Here is an 18,550-nt window from a genome sequence, read left to right as displayed (position 1 = left end):
GTTTTCTGTAACATCGCCCTGAGTCACTGGATGACCCCGAAAATTAGTCACAAGAAGTAAGCAATATATACACTTAAAATATTTAAGGAAAAGATCGGAAAACAGCTTACAGGGTGTGATTACAGAGTGCATGAATTGGCTGGTTATTGTTAAACATCTCTCTCTTGATATTAAACCACACACACACACACACACACACACACACAATTTGATAAAACAAAGGCGGCATTTGTATTTTTCCAAAGGTCTAAGAATACTTGATTCTTTGTGATTCTTATCAAAGTGGCACACATTAGATACTGAAAAAACATTTGTTGGATGGATGAACAGATTTGACTGTATAAATACCCATGGAAAATAGCTTCTGGACTCCACATTACATAATATAAAGCACAATCAAATGAGTTCCTGGACAACAGATGAAATGCTTCACAAAGACTTTGTTTTTGATATAAGTCATAGGTGAAAAACCATAAAAACATTAAGTTATGGCTAGTAAATAGTAACAACATAAAAATGTGTACGTCAAAACTTTCCTAAGGTGTTAAAAAAAGGCTTATTATATAAGAGCACTTTTTACCTTTTCACCTAGAATTCTGAGCAGAGTTCCACAGCCACATCCCTGCAACCCAGCGGCTACATCTGTAAGCATCACCTGGTCGGGCAACTGGGAAGAGACTCCACTTTTAAGCCACACAAAGCTGTGTCTACATCCATCCTTCCTTCCATCCACATCCATCCATCCATCCATCCATCCATCCATCCATCCATCCATCTTTCCCAATTCATTAAATCCTGAACAGGACTATAAATGAAAGGAAAATAGGCAGTAAAGCTCCAGTATTTTATTAATAATTTATTGTCAGTAAGAAAGACTGGCTAATGGTAGTTCTCAGTAAAAACCTTTACAAGACCGTTGCATCACAAATATACAGACACTATAAAAACTGTGTCGTGAAGGTCTGGGCTCTAAACCGGTGTGCAGAAGGTCCCCGTTACACTTTCCAATAATGAAAAATGTTTGTAGTTCTAAAATACAGCAACCCATTTAAGACATGTCATGGATCAGATCTCTGCTCATCTTATGTACAGCTAGAAATGAATGACTACATTGCATTGTATGAATGAAATGTCAAACTTCAGTGGAAAAGGACATATAGTGAAACCCTGGTTATATTAAAAGATCAAGGTGCTAGGTAATGACTCCAACACCACTCAAATTCGGTAAAAAAAAGAAAAAAAAAGAAAGAAAAACCCACAAAATATCAGGAAAACAGAGTTAAAACTATGAAAAAATCAAATCTGTACATAACATTTACAAAAAAAGGGACAGGAAATTTAAAATAATCAAATCTATATAAATACATGAGTCATGCTAACAAGATGGTAGGACTGATTTGTGTTCCATTCTTTTAACACGGACAAACGTAAATACAAAAACCTGTTCAGAAATGGCACAGCCACCGGACACCTTCTCCCAGGACAGTGGGTCGGGACCCTGGAAATGGCTGGCGCGCCGGGACGCGCGGGTCCTCTCTGTCCTCTCCAGGTTCGCTAAGTCCAGGCACTTCGGGGGCAGGGGGCGCATCAGACTTCCGTGTGCTGCTGCGAATCGAGCGGGGGGATCGCCACCTCCTCGAAGTGGCCGTCGTCCCCGCTCTCGTAGTCACTCATCAGGGCCTCGGACTCCACGTCGCAGCACGCGGACACGTCGGAGCAGGACGCGGTGCAGGCGTACACGGCCAGGGGCACGCTCTCCCCGCCGGGCTCCTCGCAGAGCCTCGGGTAGGCGGGCGGGAAGGGGGCGTAGGGTTCTCTGCTGCACGGGACGCTCTCGCCGGGGCCTGCCTTCTGAGCTTCGCACACGTCGACGGGGTAGAAATTGGGCAGGTACTGGTTCAAGTTAAACCGCTGCCGGTTTCGGGAGGAAGAACCCAAGCTGCCCGCAGCGGGCATGTCTCTGGGAGGGTGTATGGACTCGAACTGGTCACTGAACTCGGGAGGCAACGGTGGCAGTTCGTCGGGCGCAGGGAAGTCTTCTGGCGGGGGCGGGAAATCGCTTTCGATGTCGTAACCCCCAGGGTAATAGTCTGTGTCGATGGAATGGGGGTCTGTGGAGTACAGGGGCGTCTGCTCGTCGATAACCTCGTAATTGGGGAACTCCTGGATGTCCGGCAGGGGGACACTCGGCATCCAGTCCGACGTGTCCCAGTGGTAGCCTGTGGGGAAGAGAAAAGACAGGTTTCAGCGTTTTCTTCCAGGTCTCTGAGTCCCGGGGAGAGTGCTCAGTGCGCAGGCCTCGCACGCAGGGAGGCTCAGCATTTGGAAAGCCCTGGCTTTTGCCTTGCAGACACCCCCCCCACCCCGACTCCTGCCCGGTTTGGAGAACCTCCGTGAACGAGGCTCGTGGGATAAAATGTGGGCTTGCAGTTCTACGGAAATGCCCAGCATTCAAGTAAACAGTTTTCACAGAAGCAGTGCGCTAGCACGGAACACATGCGCTTTTCTACAAACGAGTCCAATCACAGGGCTTTCTTTCTGTGGCGCAGCGCCTACTGCTCTCCGGGAAGAGAATCAGCTCAGTCCCGGGATATCAGAAGACGTTCTGTCCTTTCATAAAGAAGGCTCCGTGTAGTAAAATGTCAAATGTCACTTGATCGCTACTAACTACATGCCACTAAATGCACTCATTAATGCAACTCTTTAAAATAGTCATCTTTAACATGCAAAGATTTAAATTTCCTGTATAATAATAATAATGCAATAAACAATTTTGAAAATTATACTATTTTTCATCAGCCCCACAAATATTAACATAGGTGTGCATCAAAGCATGCTTCCAAATCAAGCAAAATTCAATCAAACACCGAAACATCACAGTTTGGACTACATGAATCAATTCTTGTTACTTTAAAAAAGTCTACAGATCATTTTAGATGATATAAAAGTATATACATATATTTTTTTACAAAACCACCCCAATGTGGGGAGGGTTTCTGCAAGCCCCTGGCGGATGAAGAAAGGCAAGGCAACCGTGTTTAGAACGCAGGGCACAAACAGGGTGGGTGTGTGGTTACTGAGGCATCCACCGAGCGCACGCGTGAGCTGAGCCAGCCCTGGGGTCGGGTCTTTCCCGGTGTTTAGTGAGTATCAATAAACAACTGGCATGCATAAGTCACCTCTTGATTTGCCGAGGTCGGGAGCAGCCAAAGACTCTTTTGGTGGCAGAGTAGAGAGAAAAGAAAACATTCATAATTAAAACAGAAAGACGGCTGAAGAGGCAATAACGATAAGTACATAACACAGTGCGAACCGTCTACAGAGGCCCAGCCAGCCATGTACCATGCCTTTAAGCCATTAGCTACTAAAATTCCGTGGCTGAGAAATTCGTGTAGCACAAATACGATGGGACATGAGAATGGAGAGACAAGATGACTGAGGATGAACCAGCGACGTTGCTGGAAAACACAAGCATTATTTTAGTTTCTTTTCCTTGTTTCCGGCAATCTAAACCTGAAAATGCAGAACTGTGTTAGGAATAATTAAAATACAATATACAGGCTCTAATACAATGTAAACCGACTGAGAAATTTAAATTACACCTGCATGTTACTGAGAAATACCATGAAACACTCTTTTTGTCTAATACCAGGGAGCATCGGATTACTTAGGTGATAATCCAAACACGTCTCAAGCTACAGAATACGTACTTCATAAAAATACTACAGCCTTCAAGTGGATAGTAAACTCAGAGACATTCAAGAACTTAGCTACCTGTAAGTAACTTGAAGTAACCCTCTCCAAACCCTCTCCACTTTGAGTAGGAGTTATTTATACCGTTCACCTTCCCTTGAAGGGACCACAAGCTACACTATTGCTGGTACCACCCGAAGCTGGAATTCCACCCACCCTCTGCCCACCCTCTTATACATAGGACCCCCAGCCCGAGGGAAGGTGGATACAGATCATGGGCCCAGGGCAGGCTGCTTACCGAGGCAAAGCTTCTGGCTCTTATCTTTGAAATGAGGGTGGAAATCCCTCATGGTTCTTATGAGGATTAAGTAAAATAATTCGGGTCAAGCTCTAACTGTTGGCTATCGCCATGATTCTCATTATTGGGAGAACCGTAATCATGGCAGAAGGATGGCTACCTGAGTGATTTTCTAAATGCTTTCTATGCCTTCCACAATATTCTTAAAAACCCATGTAATAAAGTAATTTGGAACAAATAAGATCTGACTGGTGGTTCTCTTCTAGAAATTTAAGTCAGAAACTGAAAACACTGCGGTGGTTTCTAAAGAATAAACAAGTCACTATTCAGTTAACGTGTATCTATATACTTTTTAAATGTCTACTAAAAATGCACTAATCCCTTTTTAAAGAGGATTGACAACCTTTGTTAATAAATAGGCTGTCAATAATTCTTAACATTTAAGCTAGCTTTCAATTTTACATTCAATTTATATTTCTAAATGGGCCAAACCATGTTTTTCAATAAAGGGGGTCGCACTGCAAGAACGGTTTCAATCCTGCTTCTTCAAACTCTGTTAATATTAAAAATGCTAGAATTCCATCACGTTAAAACTCCAATTCATTAGGGCAAAATACAGATTACTTTCTGATCCACCAGATAAAAACATGGCGTTTCTCAGGAGAGTAAGTGAAAGCCTCGTCAGTAACTGATCAGCAACACTGAACGCTCACGCCTGCCCCACGTTGTCAAATTTGGCACAAAGCCGTCCTTTCTCTCACATCAATCCTGAAAACAAACAAATGTGTCCTAGCAGAAGGGGCCCACTATGCTTTGTGTACTCTTGGTGGTCGATGCCACGGGTGCTCAAAGTATGACCCCTGGACCAGCAATGTCAGAATTAATGGGGAACTTGCCAGAAAGGCACATTCTCAGGCCCACTCCAGACCTACTCAATCGGAAACTCTGGTGCTGAGGCCCACCCACCAGGGTGGCTCCTACCAAGCCCTCCAGGCCATCTGACGTACTGTTGAAACACCATAGCCCTGGGGTATCAAACTCATTCTCACCAGGGGCCACGTCAGCCTGGAGGTTGCCTTCCAAGGGCCGAATGTAATGTTAGGACAGTATAAATATAACTACCCTTAACAGTTAAGCTAGAGCTTGGCACTGCCACCGGGTAGAAACAAGGTGGAGCGTTGGATTCCGCCCCCGGGGCCTTGTGGTTGCCACCTCTGCTGTAGGCTGTGCAATTCGCAAGTGGCTACTCCAACTTTGGTACAGTAAGAAAGAGCGAATTTAACTTCACATAACTTTAAGGGGGATGGTCAATGCCCCTTCTTATAATTTCGGACAGATACATAACAGTCTGCCTTCTGCCATGTTCAACTCTCTTCCTTGGTCATACGTGGGGAAAATCCAAAAGAGAAGAGTCAACTACTGGAAATTTCAGAAGCTGTGGGTTACTCAGTCTTATTCCTACTCAGATGAACAGGAGTTTTTTAGACTAAAAGTTTTTTTTCAGGTAATCAGAATGATTTCTAAGTTTCTTAACACTGGACCACATAAAGGCCAGCTCAGTTACCTCTGACACTGTGGAAATTCACTATGAATGACCAAAGGTGACAAAAAGACACAATACAGACAAAAGTATTTTTGCAATGGATCTGGATGGTGAATACATACACCTACACAAAATAAAAGTCTTCATCCCCCCACGCCCACAAGAGATTGCTAATAACACTATGAGAGGCAAAAGCACAGGGCTCTAGCGACAGTCACTGCCACAGACACAAGCACACACATTCCGACTATACCTTCGTCAGTCACCGTGCCAACTACGGGGTTGACAAGGTGTATTACGGTCACTATGGAAGCTTGTGAAGAGGTGCAAAGGGAATAAATTAGGAAAACCTTCATTAGAATACAGTGTATTAAATAGGATTCCTTTACATAAGTTTTACCTCCTAATTTTAAAATGTGAAACAAATACTTTAACATAATTATTGTACATAATACAATTATGCATGACTCCTGCACTCTTTCTGTTAGTCTTTTCTAATGAAGTTATATACTTGTTATTATTTCATTATTTATCTTAATTTTCATATTTTTATTATTAAAGGAATACAGTTACTATATTACATTGTAATTTAGGGAACTTTTTTAACTTAAAAAAGATTTTAAATTTATTTTTAGAGAGGGGGGAAGGGAGGAAGAGAGGGACAGAAACATCAATGTGTGGTTGCCTCTTGCACACCCCCTACTGGGGACCTGACCCACAACCAAGACATGTGCTCTGACTGGGAATCAAACTGGCGACACTTAGGTTTGCAGGCCAGCACTCAATCCACTGAGCCACACCAGCCAAGGCTAATTTAGGAAACATTTTAGCTATAATGTTTTTCCCAATTACAGTATGGATCTACTCATAACAAAACAATCCTCGCAGGCAAAGACTTTACAGTTGAAGAGTAAAACACTTGCTAAGACAATTTTCAGGGTCCATTTAATGAACTCATACGTTGTTCCAGGAAAAAGAAATTTAAAAAAACTACATAAGGAAAAATATGCAATAAATAAAAAGCAGGGGGAGGGGAGGCGGGATGAGACAGAGGGCTTTGTCTCCATTTTATGTACTCCCCACCCAAATCTCTTGTCGTTTTGTAGACAAGCGCACAGCTGGGAAGCTAGCACACCAGCAGAAAAATGCAGACTGTCTGCCTGGCCGTCTCCTGCATCAATTCCCTCCCTGTTAGTATATCACATTGTTTCCGAGCATTTATGCCAAGGTAAGTAAGCGCGCCTGTGGGAGGCAGAAGGGAGGCTCTCAGAGATGGCCACATCCTGACCCTGGGAACCAGGAGCAAATGTTACCATCCCTGGCAGAACAGGCTCTGCTGGATCGGTTCCATGAAAGACCTTGAGCTGGGGAGCCTTTCCTGAATGATCTGTGTGGGCCCAATGTAATCACAAGGGTCCTCCAAAGGGGAGGACCTTTCCCAGCTGGGCTTGGAGAGAGGTGACTACAGAAGAATGACCAGTGAGGTATGCAATGTAGTTGCGCCGTAGCCTTTCCAAGGCAGCGGGAGAAGCCGTGAGCCAAGAGTGTGGGCAGCCTCGAGAACCTGGCGTGGGAAGCAGGCCAAAGCCCACATTCCTCTCTAAAGGGAAGAGCCCTGCTGGCCCCGCCACCTGAGCCTACTGAGACAAACATCAGGTTTCCGACCCTCAGAACGGTACAGAAAACATGTGCCTTGTTTTTAGCCACCATGTTAGTGGTGATCTGTGACACAGACTTCGAAAACCAAGAATATAATTTAAGGGCAGACTCTTAATACAGACTTAAATTTACCACTGATAATGATAAAAATTAGGATAAAGATTAAAATACCATCTCTTGGACCTGTCTTGTCCCCTCTCATGTTGTAGTATCTGGAAATTAATATTTATAACTAATTTGGCCATGATGTATTAACATTATTTAGGAGTTTTAAAAAGAATGATGTTCCAAAGAAAAGAATTAGAAAATACAAAAAATTCTGAAGTATATTTGTAAAGGACATTTAGGGAATCAAGATACAAATAATTACATCAACTGGCAACTATAACATTTTAGAATTAAACTTAATCGAAAATAATTCTATTGTCAGTTGAAAGTTATTTTCATATACTGTATCACTAAATAATAAACACAGGTACACTTTGATATCATATATAACATGTTTGAAACCAGCAATGAATGGAACACACTTACTGCAATCTTCAGTTTGGAAGAGTTAGGTTTGTAGTACAGTATGGGCTACATTACTCCAGATTTAGAAACAAATAAATACTGGTGGACTACTTCCTTTCACCAATAAAATATTTAAACACATTACAGTTATGCAGAGAAAAATCACAGTGCTACCAATTCTGAGATTTGAAAATCTCCTCTAAAAACCCACTTTACTGTGCTTGTGAACACTGACAATTTCCTCGGGTGGCCCATGCCATTATGGCGAAGCTGGTTATCCACGCCACGCACCCTGGGGAAATCAGACACACGTAACCGGCATCGCAGATCACACCGTCAAACTTGCTTCGTTAGAAAGATAAGCAAACTTACTAGCAATCTCTTACACTGCGCTCTCAGTCAGTACGCTCCGATCCAAATGGGAGCTGGGGCCGCAGGGAGTTGGGGAAAAAACAAATGAAACCTTGTAATACCGGAGGTGCTACAGAAGGTAACACTGAAGACGAACCCGCCTCCGCTGAGGACGAGTCGGAGGGCAGGAGTGAGGGGTGGGTGCTGCATGCTCAAGTTAGTTGTTATTAGGGCTTTTTAAACCCCACAGAACTTTTAACATTTTCCACTGTGGAAAAAAAGCCAGTACAAAGCTGGCCAACAAGGTAAAAAAAGACCTTACAAGTGCTTGCATTTTCTTCCCTATCACTGGGAAGTTGCTACAGTTCAAGTATCCATCCATCACACACAGTTTAAATGTTTTCCCCAGCAGAAGTTCATGCAAGCATGTATACGGGAATGCTGAACAGGGGCCCAAAGTGACCCGTGGGAACACTCCGAGACGCAACGAGGGAACCGGGTGCAGGACGACAGTGGACACACGCAGTATGACGTCACGTGACCAGCGTTACGCACGAGCAGCGCGATGACTGCGGCTCCCACTCCCGCCCACTCACCATTGTCGTCGCAGGACTCAGACTGAAAGGAGCTGAGGGACTGCACCTCGGACAGGCTCTCCCGCGCACTGTACGGCTGCGAGGGCTTCTCCTCCAGAGGTTTCTTGGAGAGGCAGGGATCGAGATCCACCACTTTTGCTACAGGGAAGAAACGAGCACAGGAAGCCCCATGAGGGCATGGCCTGGGTGTCCCCCACTGCTGCGTGCTGACCTCAGGCAAAGGTTACCAAGACCGTCTGAGGTTTACTTAATAAAATAACAATGAAAACAAAGGGGAACATTTGAAAAATAACCCCCCCCCCAAAAAAAAACAAATGAAAATGCCTTTAACATTCTTGCTTATTCACACAACAGAAATTCTCAACAAACCTACCCATTGAGATCATCGGACAATATGGGGAAATAAAATTTTATCTTAAAATGCAACGTAGAGCTTTTTTAAAAGCCTCAAATATACATTAGGCCACTAATATAAATACGAGTATAATCAGGTTTACAGCTGTGAGTGACATTCTTTTGAGTTATGAAGCTGTTAAAATAACCATAACCCGCATGTGTTTTTGTACAAACTGAAAGCCTACTTTTGCTGACCCTATACTGTCACTTCTTTTAGCCACGTTTTTTTAAATGCTATCATACAAATGCCTTCCTAATTGTTTTAATCATAAAAAGATCCCCTCCCCAAATTACAGTTGGGAACTCATGTCAATTACAAAAAAAAAAAAAAAAGGAAATGATCTTTCCGTATCTATAGGAACATGAACTGATTCAGCTCCTTAATTAAAATAATATTAAAGCCACGATGCCCAGCCAGGGTTCAAGGCACCGGAAAAGGTTTTTGAAATCATCCAGGGCCTCTCCAGCATATCTGTCACTAACAAAGACTCCACATTTGGACCCCAACCACCAGAGGCGCTGGCAGAACTTGGGAGCCTCACTTCCCTCTCGGTGACACTCAACCGAGACGGGAAAAGGAGCTCTTACCGTCATAGTCAAAGTCCCAGCTGGGCTTCTGGATCGAGTCGCTGTCGGAAGGCGAGTTGGAAGGTGGCGGCGGTGGCAGGTTCGGGGCGACGCTGCAGACAGCCACGGCTTTCCGGTGCCCGTGCACAGACTCGGGGTTGAAGGTGCTGAACTCGGGGTGCTCTGGGATAGCAGAGCCTTCGAAGGAATTCCGGTCCAGGTTGTTCCTGGAGTCACTTGGAATGCTTGGCGTGTAGGAGATGGGGCGCACAGGCACCTGGGGCGGGACGTCTGAGTAAATGTTTTTGTTTAGCTTCGCATCGAAGTAGGGTCTCTGCATGAAAGCTGCGGCAGGTCCCAAGTGCTTGTCTGCGGGGTCGGCCTGGTGTTTCTGCTTCTTCCTCCGGCTGACCATCTTGCGGCAGAGCACAAACACCACCACCAGCAGGAAGATCCCGATGACGAAGACGATGATGCCGATGCCTTCGGCCAGCCCGATGTTCCATGGGGTGGACACGTACTGGTTGGGAGCCGCGTCCTCACAGTGCCTCCCTCGGTACTCGTGGCTGCAGTTGCAGTGGTAGGAGCCGTGCGTGTTCTCGCAGAGGGCCCCGTTCCGGCAGGGGTTCCCAGCACACTCGTCCACGTCACTCTGGCACCTGCCCGGAGAGCCGAGAATGAGGGCAGGCCCTTGCAATGGAAGCCAGACGACCTCAGGCCTGTAACTGCCCTCAGACAAAGGACTAACCCAACCTCTTCTGAATAACAGATCTCGAAACGAAGGCTAATAGACAACAACCAGAACCTTACTATCCACAACAGTAACTACAACAAGAAACCTTTCGTGGGGTAATTACTCATTTGCTCCCGTATTTTGAATGTACATTCGGGAGATAAACATGAGATAAATAATGGAATAAATTGCCATTATTCCCTAGAAAAAGTTACTGAACAGATTACTAAGTCAGATGCATTGCTCATACACTCATTTATTTCTAATTCTGATCCAGAAATTTATAAGGCACATTTTGATAAAAGGCATGCTGTAAACTGTTCTAAGAGGCCAGGTTAAATTTCTAAGAAAATCTCCCTACAGGGGATTATGACAGTTACATAAAACACGTGAATGGCTAAAAAAAAAACGTTTTCCATTTTAAAGTGCTTCTTCTCCCTGTCAAAATTCTCCCACAGCCCCTCATCCTCCCAGAATGCTTCCCATGCAAGCCCCCTCCCCTCTGCCTTTCCAAATGGGCATTTCTGTGCCCCTGCAGAGCCACCGGACACTTCTCAAACCCCTCCTCCTTTAATAAAAGGTTTCTACTTACCACCCCCCCCCATTGACCTGGCATTACAATTCTGATTACTGAGACGGTTTTATCCATTATAATAAGTATTAATGGATTAGAATAAGGACAGCCAATTTATGAACTAATAAGACCATGTGACTGGTGGGAAAATTCAAGACTATGACCACAACTAGAGCAAAACCACAGGGCCAGCGGTCACACTCCCAGCTTCCTAACAGGACTGATGGTCACGGATCATCTAGTGCCCAGCGCTAGGCACTTACGAAGGACATCCACTGGGGAGTGTTTTAAATGGAACTGGTAAAAAGTCTAAGGTGAGATGGCATCTGGAACAAATGCCACCTCTCTCCAGGTGTGTACAAAAGGCACAGCTGAGCCTTACTTTGCTCTCCTGGAAAAGACCAATCCCCTCTTAGGATCAGGATAAGGTTTACAAAAGATAACAAGGGAGCTGGACAAGGTTTCCAGATGCTCAGTAAGTGTTAGTTACAGTCTGTTCTGGAAAAATGCCGTTATCAGCACTCTCAAAGACAGCACGCCACAGATGTCTGTTTTAGAAACATAATAATCTCACTCATCCCACAGATATTTACTTCCTGCAAAAGCCCCACACTCCGTGTTTATACATAATATCTCGAAAGCACGGACTGTTTTTTCAAGCATTATTACATTCATCTGCTCAACTGTGTCAGAAGCTAATATGAAGATTAGCAAATTCCAAAGCAACGCTGTCCAAATTAATTACATTCTGTGGCATCGGTTAACCCGTGGGACGTTACAGAGAGGTGGAAACAGAGAAATGGAAGGAGCCAGTCACCTCTCCCCCCGAAAGCCTGCGTCACACTGACAGACAGCACCGTCCAGGCTGTCAAAGCACGTCCCGCCGTTTTTGCAGGGCTCATCCTTGCAGTACGGGCTGAGCTGGCACCTGAGGGACAGGAAAAAATATGCATAAACCTAACACTTCCACTGCAAACAGATACAGCAGAACAGGAAATGCTAACAAAGGAATGCACAGGCTTTACCTATACAGGGACCTTTCAAATTTTTAAATACTACAGTTACTAGTGAAAGTTAGAAAGAAAACATACACACCTCTGACCAGTATACAGTCCCCTGCACTGGCAAACGAAGTCTCCATTGTCCACGATGCAGGTCCCGCCGTAGAGGCAGGGGTTGGAGGAACACGGGTTGGCGCTCACCTCACAGTACGTCCCTAAGTATAAGGCACTGCACCTGCAGTGATACCCTGAATCGTCAAAAGAGAGCAAAAGAGTCCTATCACTCAATGACTCAGAAGAGCAGCATCAGGAAATCGGTTTTTCCTTTTAAGTCGAGGACAAGATGGAGTTCTCTAAGACCCGTAAAAGCTAGTAGCAGCCCGTTCCCTCAAGGTCAAATGTCTGCACCAGCCAGCCACTGCTGGTGTAACCAGAACACGGAGAACCCGAGAGAGACCTCCCAATCAGTTTTCATTCATCACGACTTACGTGAGGTCACTGGGCCCTGCGTGCAGAACGGGCAAAAAGTGGTCCTTTGTCTGACTGGCCACTGGATGCAACACTTACTGCTTAACATCTCTATTTATTGGCAGCTCCCAAGCTTTTAGTTAAGAAGTGAGATAATAATAGTCAATGGAAAAGCCCTTTGAAAACTATGAGCTACCATTTTAAGAAAGGTGATCTTCGTATTTGCATAAAGGAGCAAAAATAAAAAATAAGTCGGACTCTTCACTGTGCGAAGACTGGGACGGTGTGGTCCTGGGAGCCCACTCCCGATAAGACAGGGTGGCCCTTCCCCGCTGCCCCCACCGCCACCTCTGTTGCAGGCCATGGCCGTGGAATTTTCTCTGGCCAAAGCAAAGCGGAAGTTTGGGCACCACTGTGTGGTGTCCGTGTTCTCTTCCTCCTGTTGCTAGGACGGGGATTTCAAGACGACACCTCTCTTGGTGCCATCCCTGATGACACAGTGAGGACCGCCTCCTTGCACAAGTGACAGGAGCACAGAATAAACTCTTGTTCAGGGTACTGCTGTGGGGATAAGGTGGCCTGCTCTGTGAGTATAGAAAACAACAGGAAACCAAGTCTTTTAAAAATCTCACTTAACTAGAGGGTTACTTTGAATTTTCCCTCTATTCGCAACACAGAGCTCTATTCATCAAGCACAACGTCGGTCATTTCAGAACCCTGTTCTATCACTGATAAGTGGACAAGCGGGTCCAGGATGCAGAAGCCAGAGCGCCCTGCGCTATGCTGGGGCTTTGACACAGGTGTGGTGACACCTCAGGAGGGGTTAAGGCCATCAGGAAAATCAATACTCCCTCCCATGGGTAGCGAGACTAGCAGATCCTCTGTGCTGGGCCGTAGGATTAAAGGGGACACTCAAGAAGAGCTACGTGGTACCGATTCCAAAACCCACTGGTTCAACCCCGGCGATTGGAAGAGCATTAGCTGTGGTCGGCCCAGGGACACCGGTGCAGAATGAAACGGATGTGATACTAGAGGTCGGCCTGGCTCCTGGGAGGGGCTCTCAGCCCCGCTCTGCTCTCCTGTTCATAACTCACACTACTCAATTCCAACTGGGGCACAATATCTGACGATATGATTTGAATAAAAAGGAGAAAGACAGAAACGCCAGGGGAACTTCCTGTCCAGCGCACACACGCGTAACACTTACGAAATGATGAGGTCACGAAACCTACCTCCAGCAGGAGAGGGACTGCAGACGCCTCCGTTCTGGCAGGGGTTGCTGGAGCAGTCCTCCGCTCCGGTCAGCGAGCACCCCGGAGACACCCCCACCCACTCTTCGATGTGGGCGTAGCTCCTTGGTTTGGTGTTTAAAGGGAGCTCCTGCCCGTTCAAATAAATGGAGTCCATACAGCCCCTGAAGCCATTTCCAACTTGGGGGCTTCTTCCGTGCCTCGTGCCTTGCTGACGGACGTGGCCACCAAAAAACACATGGCTGTCCAGGTTCAGGGTCTTCAGAGTGCCTGGGGCCGTGCCCGACGCAGTGTGGACTTGGTCTAGAACCAGTCTGGCGTAGTTGCCGTTCACTTCCAGAGTCACCGCGTGCCACAGTCCGTCATTGACTTGAATGCTCTGCACAGACACGATGCCAGGGCCGCTCCCACAGTCGAATTTGTACTGTAGCCTTCCGTTAAGGATCTACGACAGAAACGGTCACGGTTCACATTAGTCTCGTAGAATCTTCGAGTACAGTCTCTGATCAAAACTCAGAAGGGAAGGTATGGCTGGCAACTGACAGCAGAGTTCACTAGTGAGGCCTTGCACGTGCGTACTATGGACCGCGTGCTCATTTGTTCCCTGTGCAAGTAATCACGGGCCTCGGGGGAGAGAAAGTCGAAGTGCCAACTGCATACCCAAAGAGTGTTGGGAAGTGACTAATAATTGTTCACTGAACAACCACCAAGAATAGCATCAAGTAGTATCAACAGTCAAAAGTTAATCATGCTTAAAAAAGAGAAAGATGGGCAAAATAATGACCACTTCAAGTGGGCACAGATGTCTCTATAGAATTAACAAGATGCAGCGTCACAGAGTTTAAATGTCAACTGTCACATGTGCCTGAAAATGTCTGTGAGAAACAGAAGTGAATCTCTACCCAGCAGAAAGAGCTTTTCACCCCAGCGTCCAAAACCTGCTGTCGATGAACTAGTTACATGAGGAATTCAACCCTTTTACTTTATTTTTTTTCAAAAATGGACAATCTGAACTTAAAGTGGGATTAATAACGTTTTTGAAGACCCCCTTCCCAGGCCCGCAGCCACCCACCTCCAGGATGCTGTAGTCCGTCCCCCGAGCGTACATCACGACCGCGTGAGAGGAGTACGTTCGGAGCCTCAGGGTCAGTTTCATCTCCAGTTTGTTTTCATTTTCCTTCAGACGATATTTCACAAAGCTGTTTCCAGTAAATGTTACAGATGAGCTCCCTGTGAATCAGAGAGGAAAAAATGAATCAGAACCAAGCTTAAGCACATTTTTAAAAGTGCGATTTCATCCCCCTCAGAGACCGACCTAAGTTTTTATTTGATTAGAACATTATAAAATTCAATTCAATGGGAAATGTCTAGTTGCTTAATAAACAGCACAGCGTAACTTGTTCTTTTGGAAGAGAATTAGACTACACATCACAAAGAAATAAATTCTAAGACAGTGAAAATGCTGACTATAAGAATGTTCAATGTAAAATTACCACAAGGCACTTCAGGAAAATGTTTACATGCCCTCAAGGTGGTTTGGGAAACTTTCTGAAACAAGATATAAAACAATCCGATCTTCCCAAATGATGAAAAGAATATCAATCTCCAGAGACGAAAACTGTTATGTAAAATTATGCACAACTGCCAAGATGAAAATTAAATTTCAAAATGAAAAAATATGCTATTAAACCAATCAAAACATTAATATACACAATGTAATTAAAAAGGGGCAAAAGACCCGAAAAGACACTTCTCCAAAGAGGACATACAGATGGCCAACAGACATGAAAAGATGTTCAATATCACTGATCGGAGAAAGAGAAATAAGAACCACAGTGAGATATCACCTCACACCTGTCAGAATGGCCATCATCGATGAGTCAACAAACCAAAGTGCTGGGGACAACGTGGAAATGGGAACCCTCGTGCAGTGCTGGTGGGAATGCAGGCTGGTGCAGCCACTCAGGAAGGGAGCATGGAGAGTCCCCCGACAATTAAACAGGGATCTGCCTCTGGATCTAGTGATTTCACTTCTGGGAATTTACCCGAAGAAACCCAAAACACCCCCATGCTCACTGCAGCATTATTTACAAGACCCAAGATTTGGATGTAGCCTAAGTGTCCATCAGTAGATGAGTGGCTAAAACAGCTATGATAAATTAATGCAATAGAATACTACTCGGCCATAAAAAAGAAAAAATCTGGAGAACAGTATGCTAAGTTGAATAAGCCAGTTGGAGAAAGACAGTTAGCATATAATTTCACTCATACATGGAATCTAATGAACAAAGTGAACTAATAAGCAAAACAGAGACAGACTCAGCAGGCTGATAGCTCTGTGGGGGCAGGGTGGAGGGATTGAGCAAAAAATTTTTAAAGAGTGAGAAAGAACTCATGGGCATGGACAACGGTGCGGTGACTGTGGGAGAAGGGGAGTGGGTGGAGGGAGAGAGGGTATGGGGAGTAACTAGTGACAGAAAAGCTATAATTCAATTAAAAAAAATTAAAAAACGATCAATATCCAGGCAGCAGAATGCACACGAGAACACTGCAATACACTCAGAGCTCACATGTGAAAATAAGAGACAGAACAACCCACACAATCAAGCGAAGAATATGAGTAGGTCGGTCTCTGAAGGAAAAACACTAACAGGCAACAAAGGGATGAGAAGGCAACTCTCACAAGCAGCCAGAGAAGTGCAAAGCAACAATAATCAGGTGAGCATGTCACACCCATTAGAAGGGGGCATTTATCTTTCAACTGAAAACCTTCGATATTGGCAAGAGAGTGGGGAATGAGACCTTCACATGTGACTGGGAGAAACAGGAACCAGTATAACCTTTTGGGAAACTAACACAATTATGGTTTACTTCGAAATTAAAGTGTAGTTAGTCTTTGACGCAGTAAGTCCCAGTTTTAGAAGTGGAAGCACCAGTGCGTAGGGATTCCTAACACGAGGATTCTTTATTCAGCAGAAGGAAGCATTTCCACAACCTGAACCTCTGCACAAAAAGAAAATGTTGACTCATGATGATACAGCCAGGCTAGATAACTATACAGCTATGAAGAAGAATTAGGTTTACATGTATTAATTTGCAAAGGTGCCCATAACACACTATTAAAACCAGAAAAAGCAGGTGGTGGAGGACTGTGAGATACGAGCTTGTAGTTGCTTTTTTAAAGAGAGAGAATGTGGGAGAAAAAGGCCATCGAATCTATACACATGGGTCCATGTGTTTGCACAAGCCCTGATGACAGAGGGGACACTTCATGCTGTCAATTCGGGTGCGTTATTGTGTAACAGGAAGAAAAAACTACTAGTTACGCTCGTCTCATCGCTATGTGTGACGTCTTATAATAAACATAATTTCACCATGCTTTCCCACTCCATTACAGAAGAAAATGGTAAGAAACACTGGAAGTGACTTTTTTCAAACAAAAGTATGCCTCCTCACTAGACTCTCACCTGGGCACTGACCAAACTTGTCACCTGGACAGACACAGGTGTATTTCTCTTCTCTGGGATCAGCGACACATTCTGACCCTTCCGGGCATGGACTGTCTTCACATCCATGATGGATAAGCGGGCATTTTCCCTCTTAAAAAAATATATATATTTAAAATGAGGAGGCGAGGAGGGAGAGCTAATTAATAGACATTTCAAGAGACTCATCTTTAACGTGTAGCCTTCAGAGACTGCACAGGAAATTATACTTTCAGACCATCACCGTGTTACCTTTGCAGAGACACAAAGCCGTCCTTCGGTGGCGGGGAGTCACAAAACTCAGTCTGGCCGTGCTGTGTGTGGACATCACATTTTCATCCACAGACACTGTTTCGTCACAGAATTTCCGCGGGCAGTCTAGTCCCCCACAGAGCTTCTGGAACGCATCCAATATCCTGACACCAATGATTTCCTCGATGTCAGTCACGGAAGCATTAATCTTGTGCAGAAGCTGCCTTGTTGACACCTGGGCACTTCCTGATCTCTCCACAAAAAGCAGGACGTCCAGGTGGGGGTGCGGTTCGGCGGGCTGCAAGCTCACCACCTGAATGTCGCTCCTCCTCACACCCAAGACGTTGCGTAGGGCACGCTGGAAGTTGCGCCAATAGTCCCCGACGAACTCTTCCGGCGTCAGGTTGGCAAAGCGGATGGCGATGGTGTGGTTCAGCATCTCCTGTGTGACCTGTCGGACGTGCACTGTGATGTCAGCCACCGTCGTGAATTTCCCATCCGTCACGCTGACATTGAGCAGGTACTGCCCCAGGTCCAGCTTTCTGTGTGCAATCAGCTTTCCCCCTGTGCTGGAAACAGAGAAGAGGCTGTCCATCTGGGGGTCCAGACTGTAGGTTAAAGTGTCGTACACATCCTGGTCTGTCGCATGAATCTTCCCAATCACGCCGCCCGAATATTCCTCTCCAAAAGCAGTAATGAAAATCTCTAGGGGCAGGATGGCTGGAGGGTAGATGCTCTCTTCAATGACCCTGATGTCAACGTAGGTCAAAGATGACAACTGAGGCTTTCCGTTATCTGCCACCTAGGAGAAAGACAAAAAAAAATCCCCACTGTGTCATTGTTAACAATGTTTTAAAAATGTATTCACAGTGTTCAAGTTCTTAAAAATGATCGATTATTAGGTAGTTATTTCTCCACATTAAAGCATTATCTTTATAGCCTTTTCACTAGTTCATATTGAAATTTAGCTCCATGATAAAGTAACCAAATGAGTCAATGAGCCCTAGAGGTGCAGTGGAAGAGAAATGAAGGTAGGGCAAAAACCAAAAAAGACAAAATAATTCTACACATCTTTTGGTTTCTCATGAAGGGTAATAAGCTGTTTACGTACAAGGCAATAACCACTAAAGGTGGTGATAACCACTAAAACCACTCACTTCTAATGAATCCA

At 45.1% G+C, this 18,550-nt stretch overlaps 1 protein-coding gene across 3 annotated transcripts in view; it reads right to left on the bottom strand.

The window, feature by feature from the left end:
* Positions 1-841: 841 nt before the first annotated feature.
* Positions 842-18,550, bottom strand: part of FAT1 (FAT atypical cadherin 1) — a 124,826-nt gene continuing 107,117 nt past the window's right edge. For 2 of the 3 annotated variants that reach the window (XM_037128745.2, XM_037128746.2), the window contains exons 19-28: positions 17,380-18,181; positions 17,110-17,241; positions 14,715-14,872; positions 13,625-14,087; positions 12,019-12,172; positions 11,741-11,851; positions 9,638-10,275; positions 8,654-8,791; positions 3,180-3,215; positions 842-2,219 (exon numbers count right to left, since the gene is read on the bottom strand). In XM_037128745.2, the coding sequence (XP_036984640.2) occupies positions 1,588-2,219; positions 3,180-3,215; positions 8,654-8,791; positions 9,638-10,275; positions 11,741-11,851; positions 12,019-12,172; positions 13,625-14,087; positions 14,715-14,872; positions 17,110-17,241; positions 17,380-18,181 (3,264 nt within the window). In that variant the 3' untranslated portion in view covers positions 842-1,587. The remainder of the gene's footprint in view (positions 2,220-3,179; positions 3,216-8,653; positions 8,792-9,637; positions 10,276-11,740; positions 11,852-12,018; positions 12,173-13,624; positions 14,088-14,714; positions 14,873-17,109; positions 17,242-17,379; positions 18,182-18,550) is intronic. The other variant, XM_037128743.2, reaches the window with a different exon arrangement.

Source organism: Artibeus jamaicensis, unplaced genomic scaffold (genome assembly GCF_021234435.1).
Source record: "Artibeus jamaicensis isolate MK-2021 breed Jamaican fruit bat unplaced genomic scaffold, CSHL_Jam_final scaffold_833, whole genome shotgun sequence".
NCBI lineage: Eukaryota > Metazoa > Chordata > Mammalia > Chiroptera > Phyllostomidae > Artibeus > Artibeus jamaicensis.
Note: the sequence above shows the minus strand (reverse complement) of the source record. Positions and strands in the feature narration are given on the sequence as shown.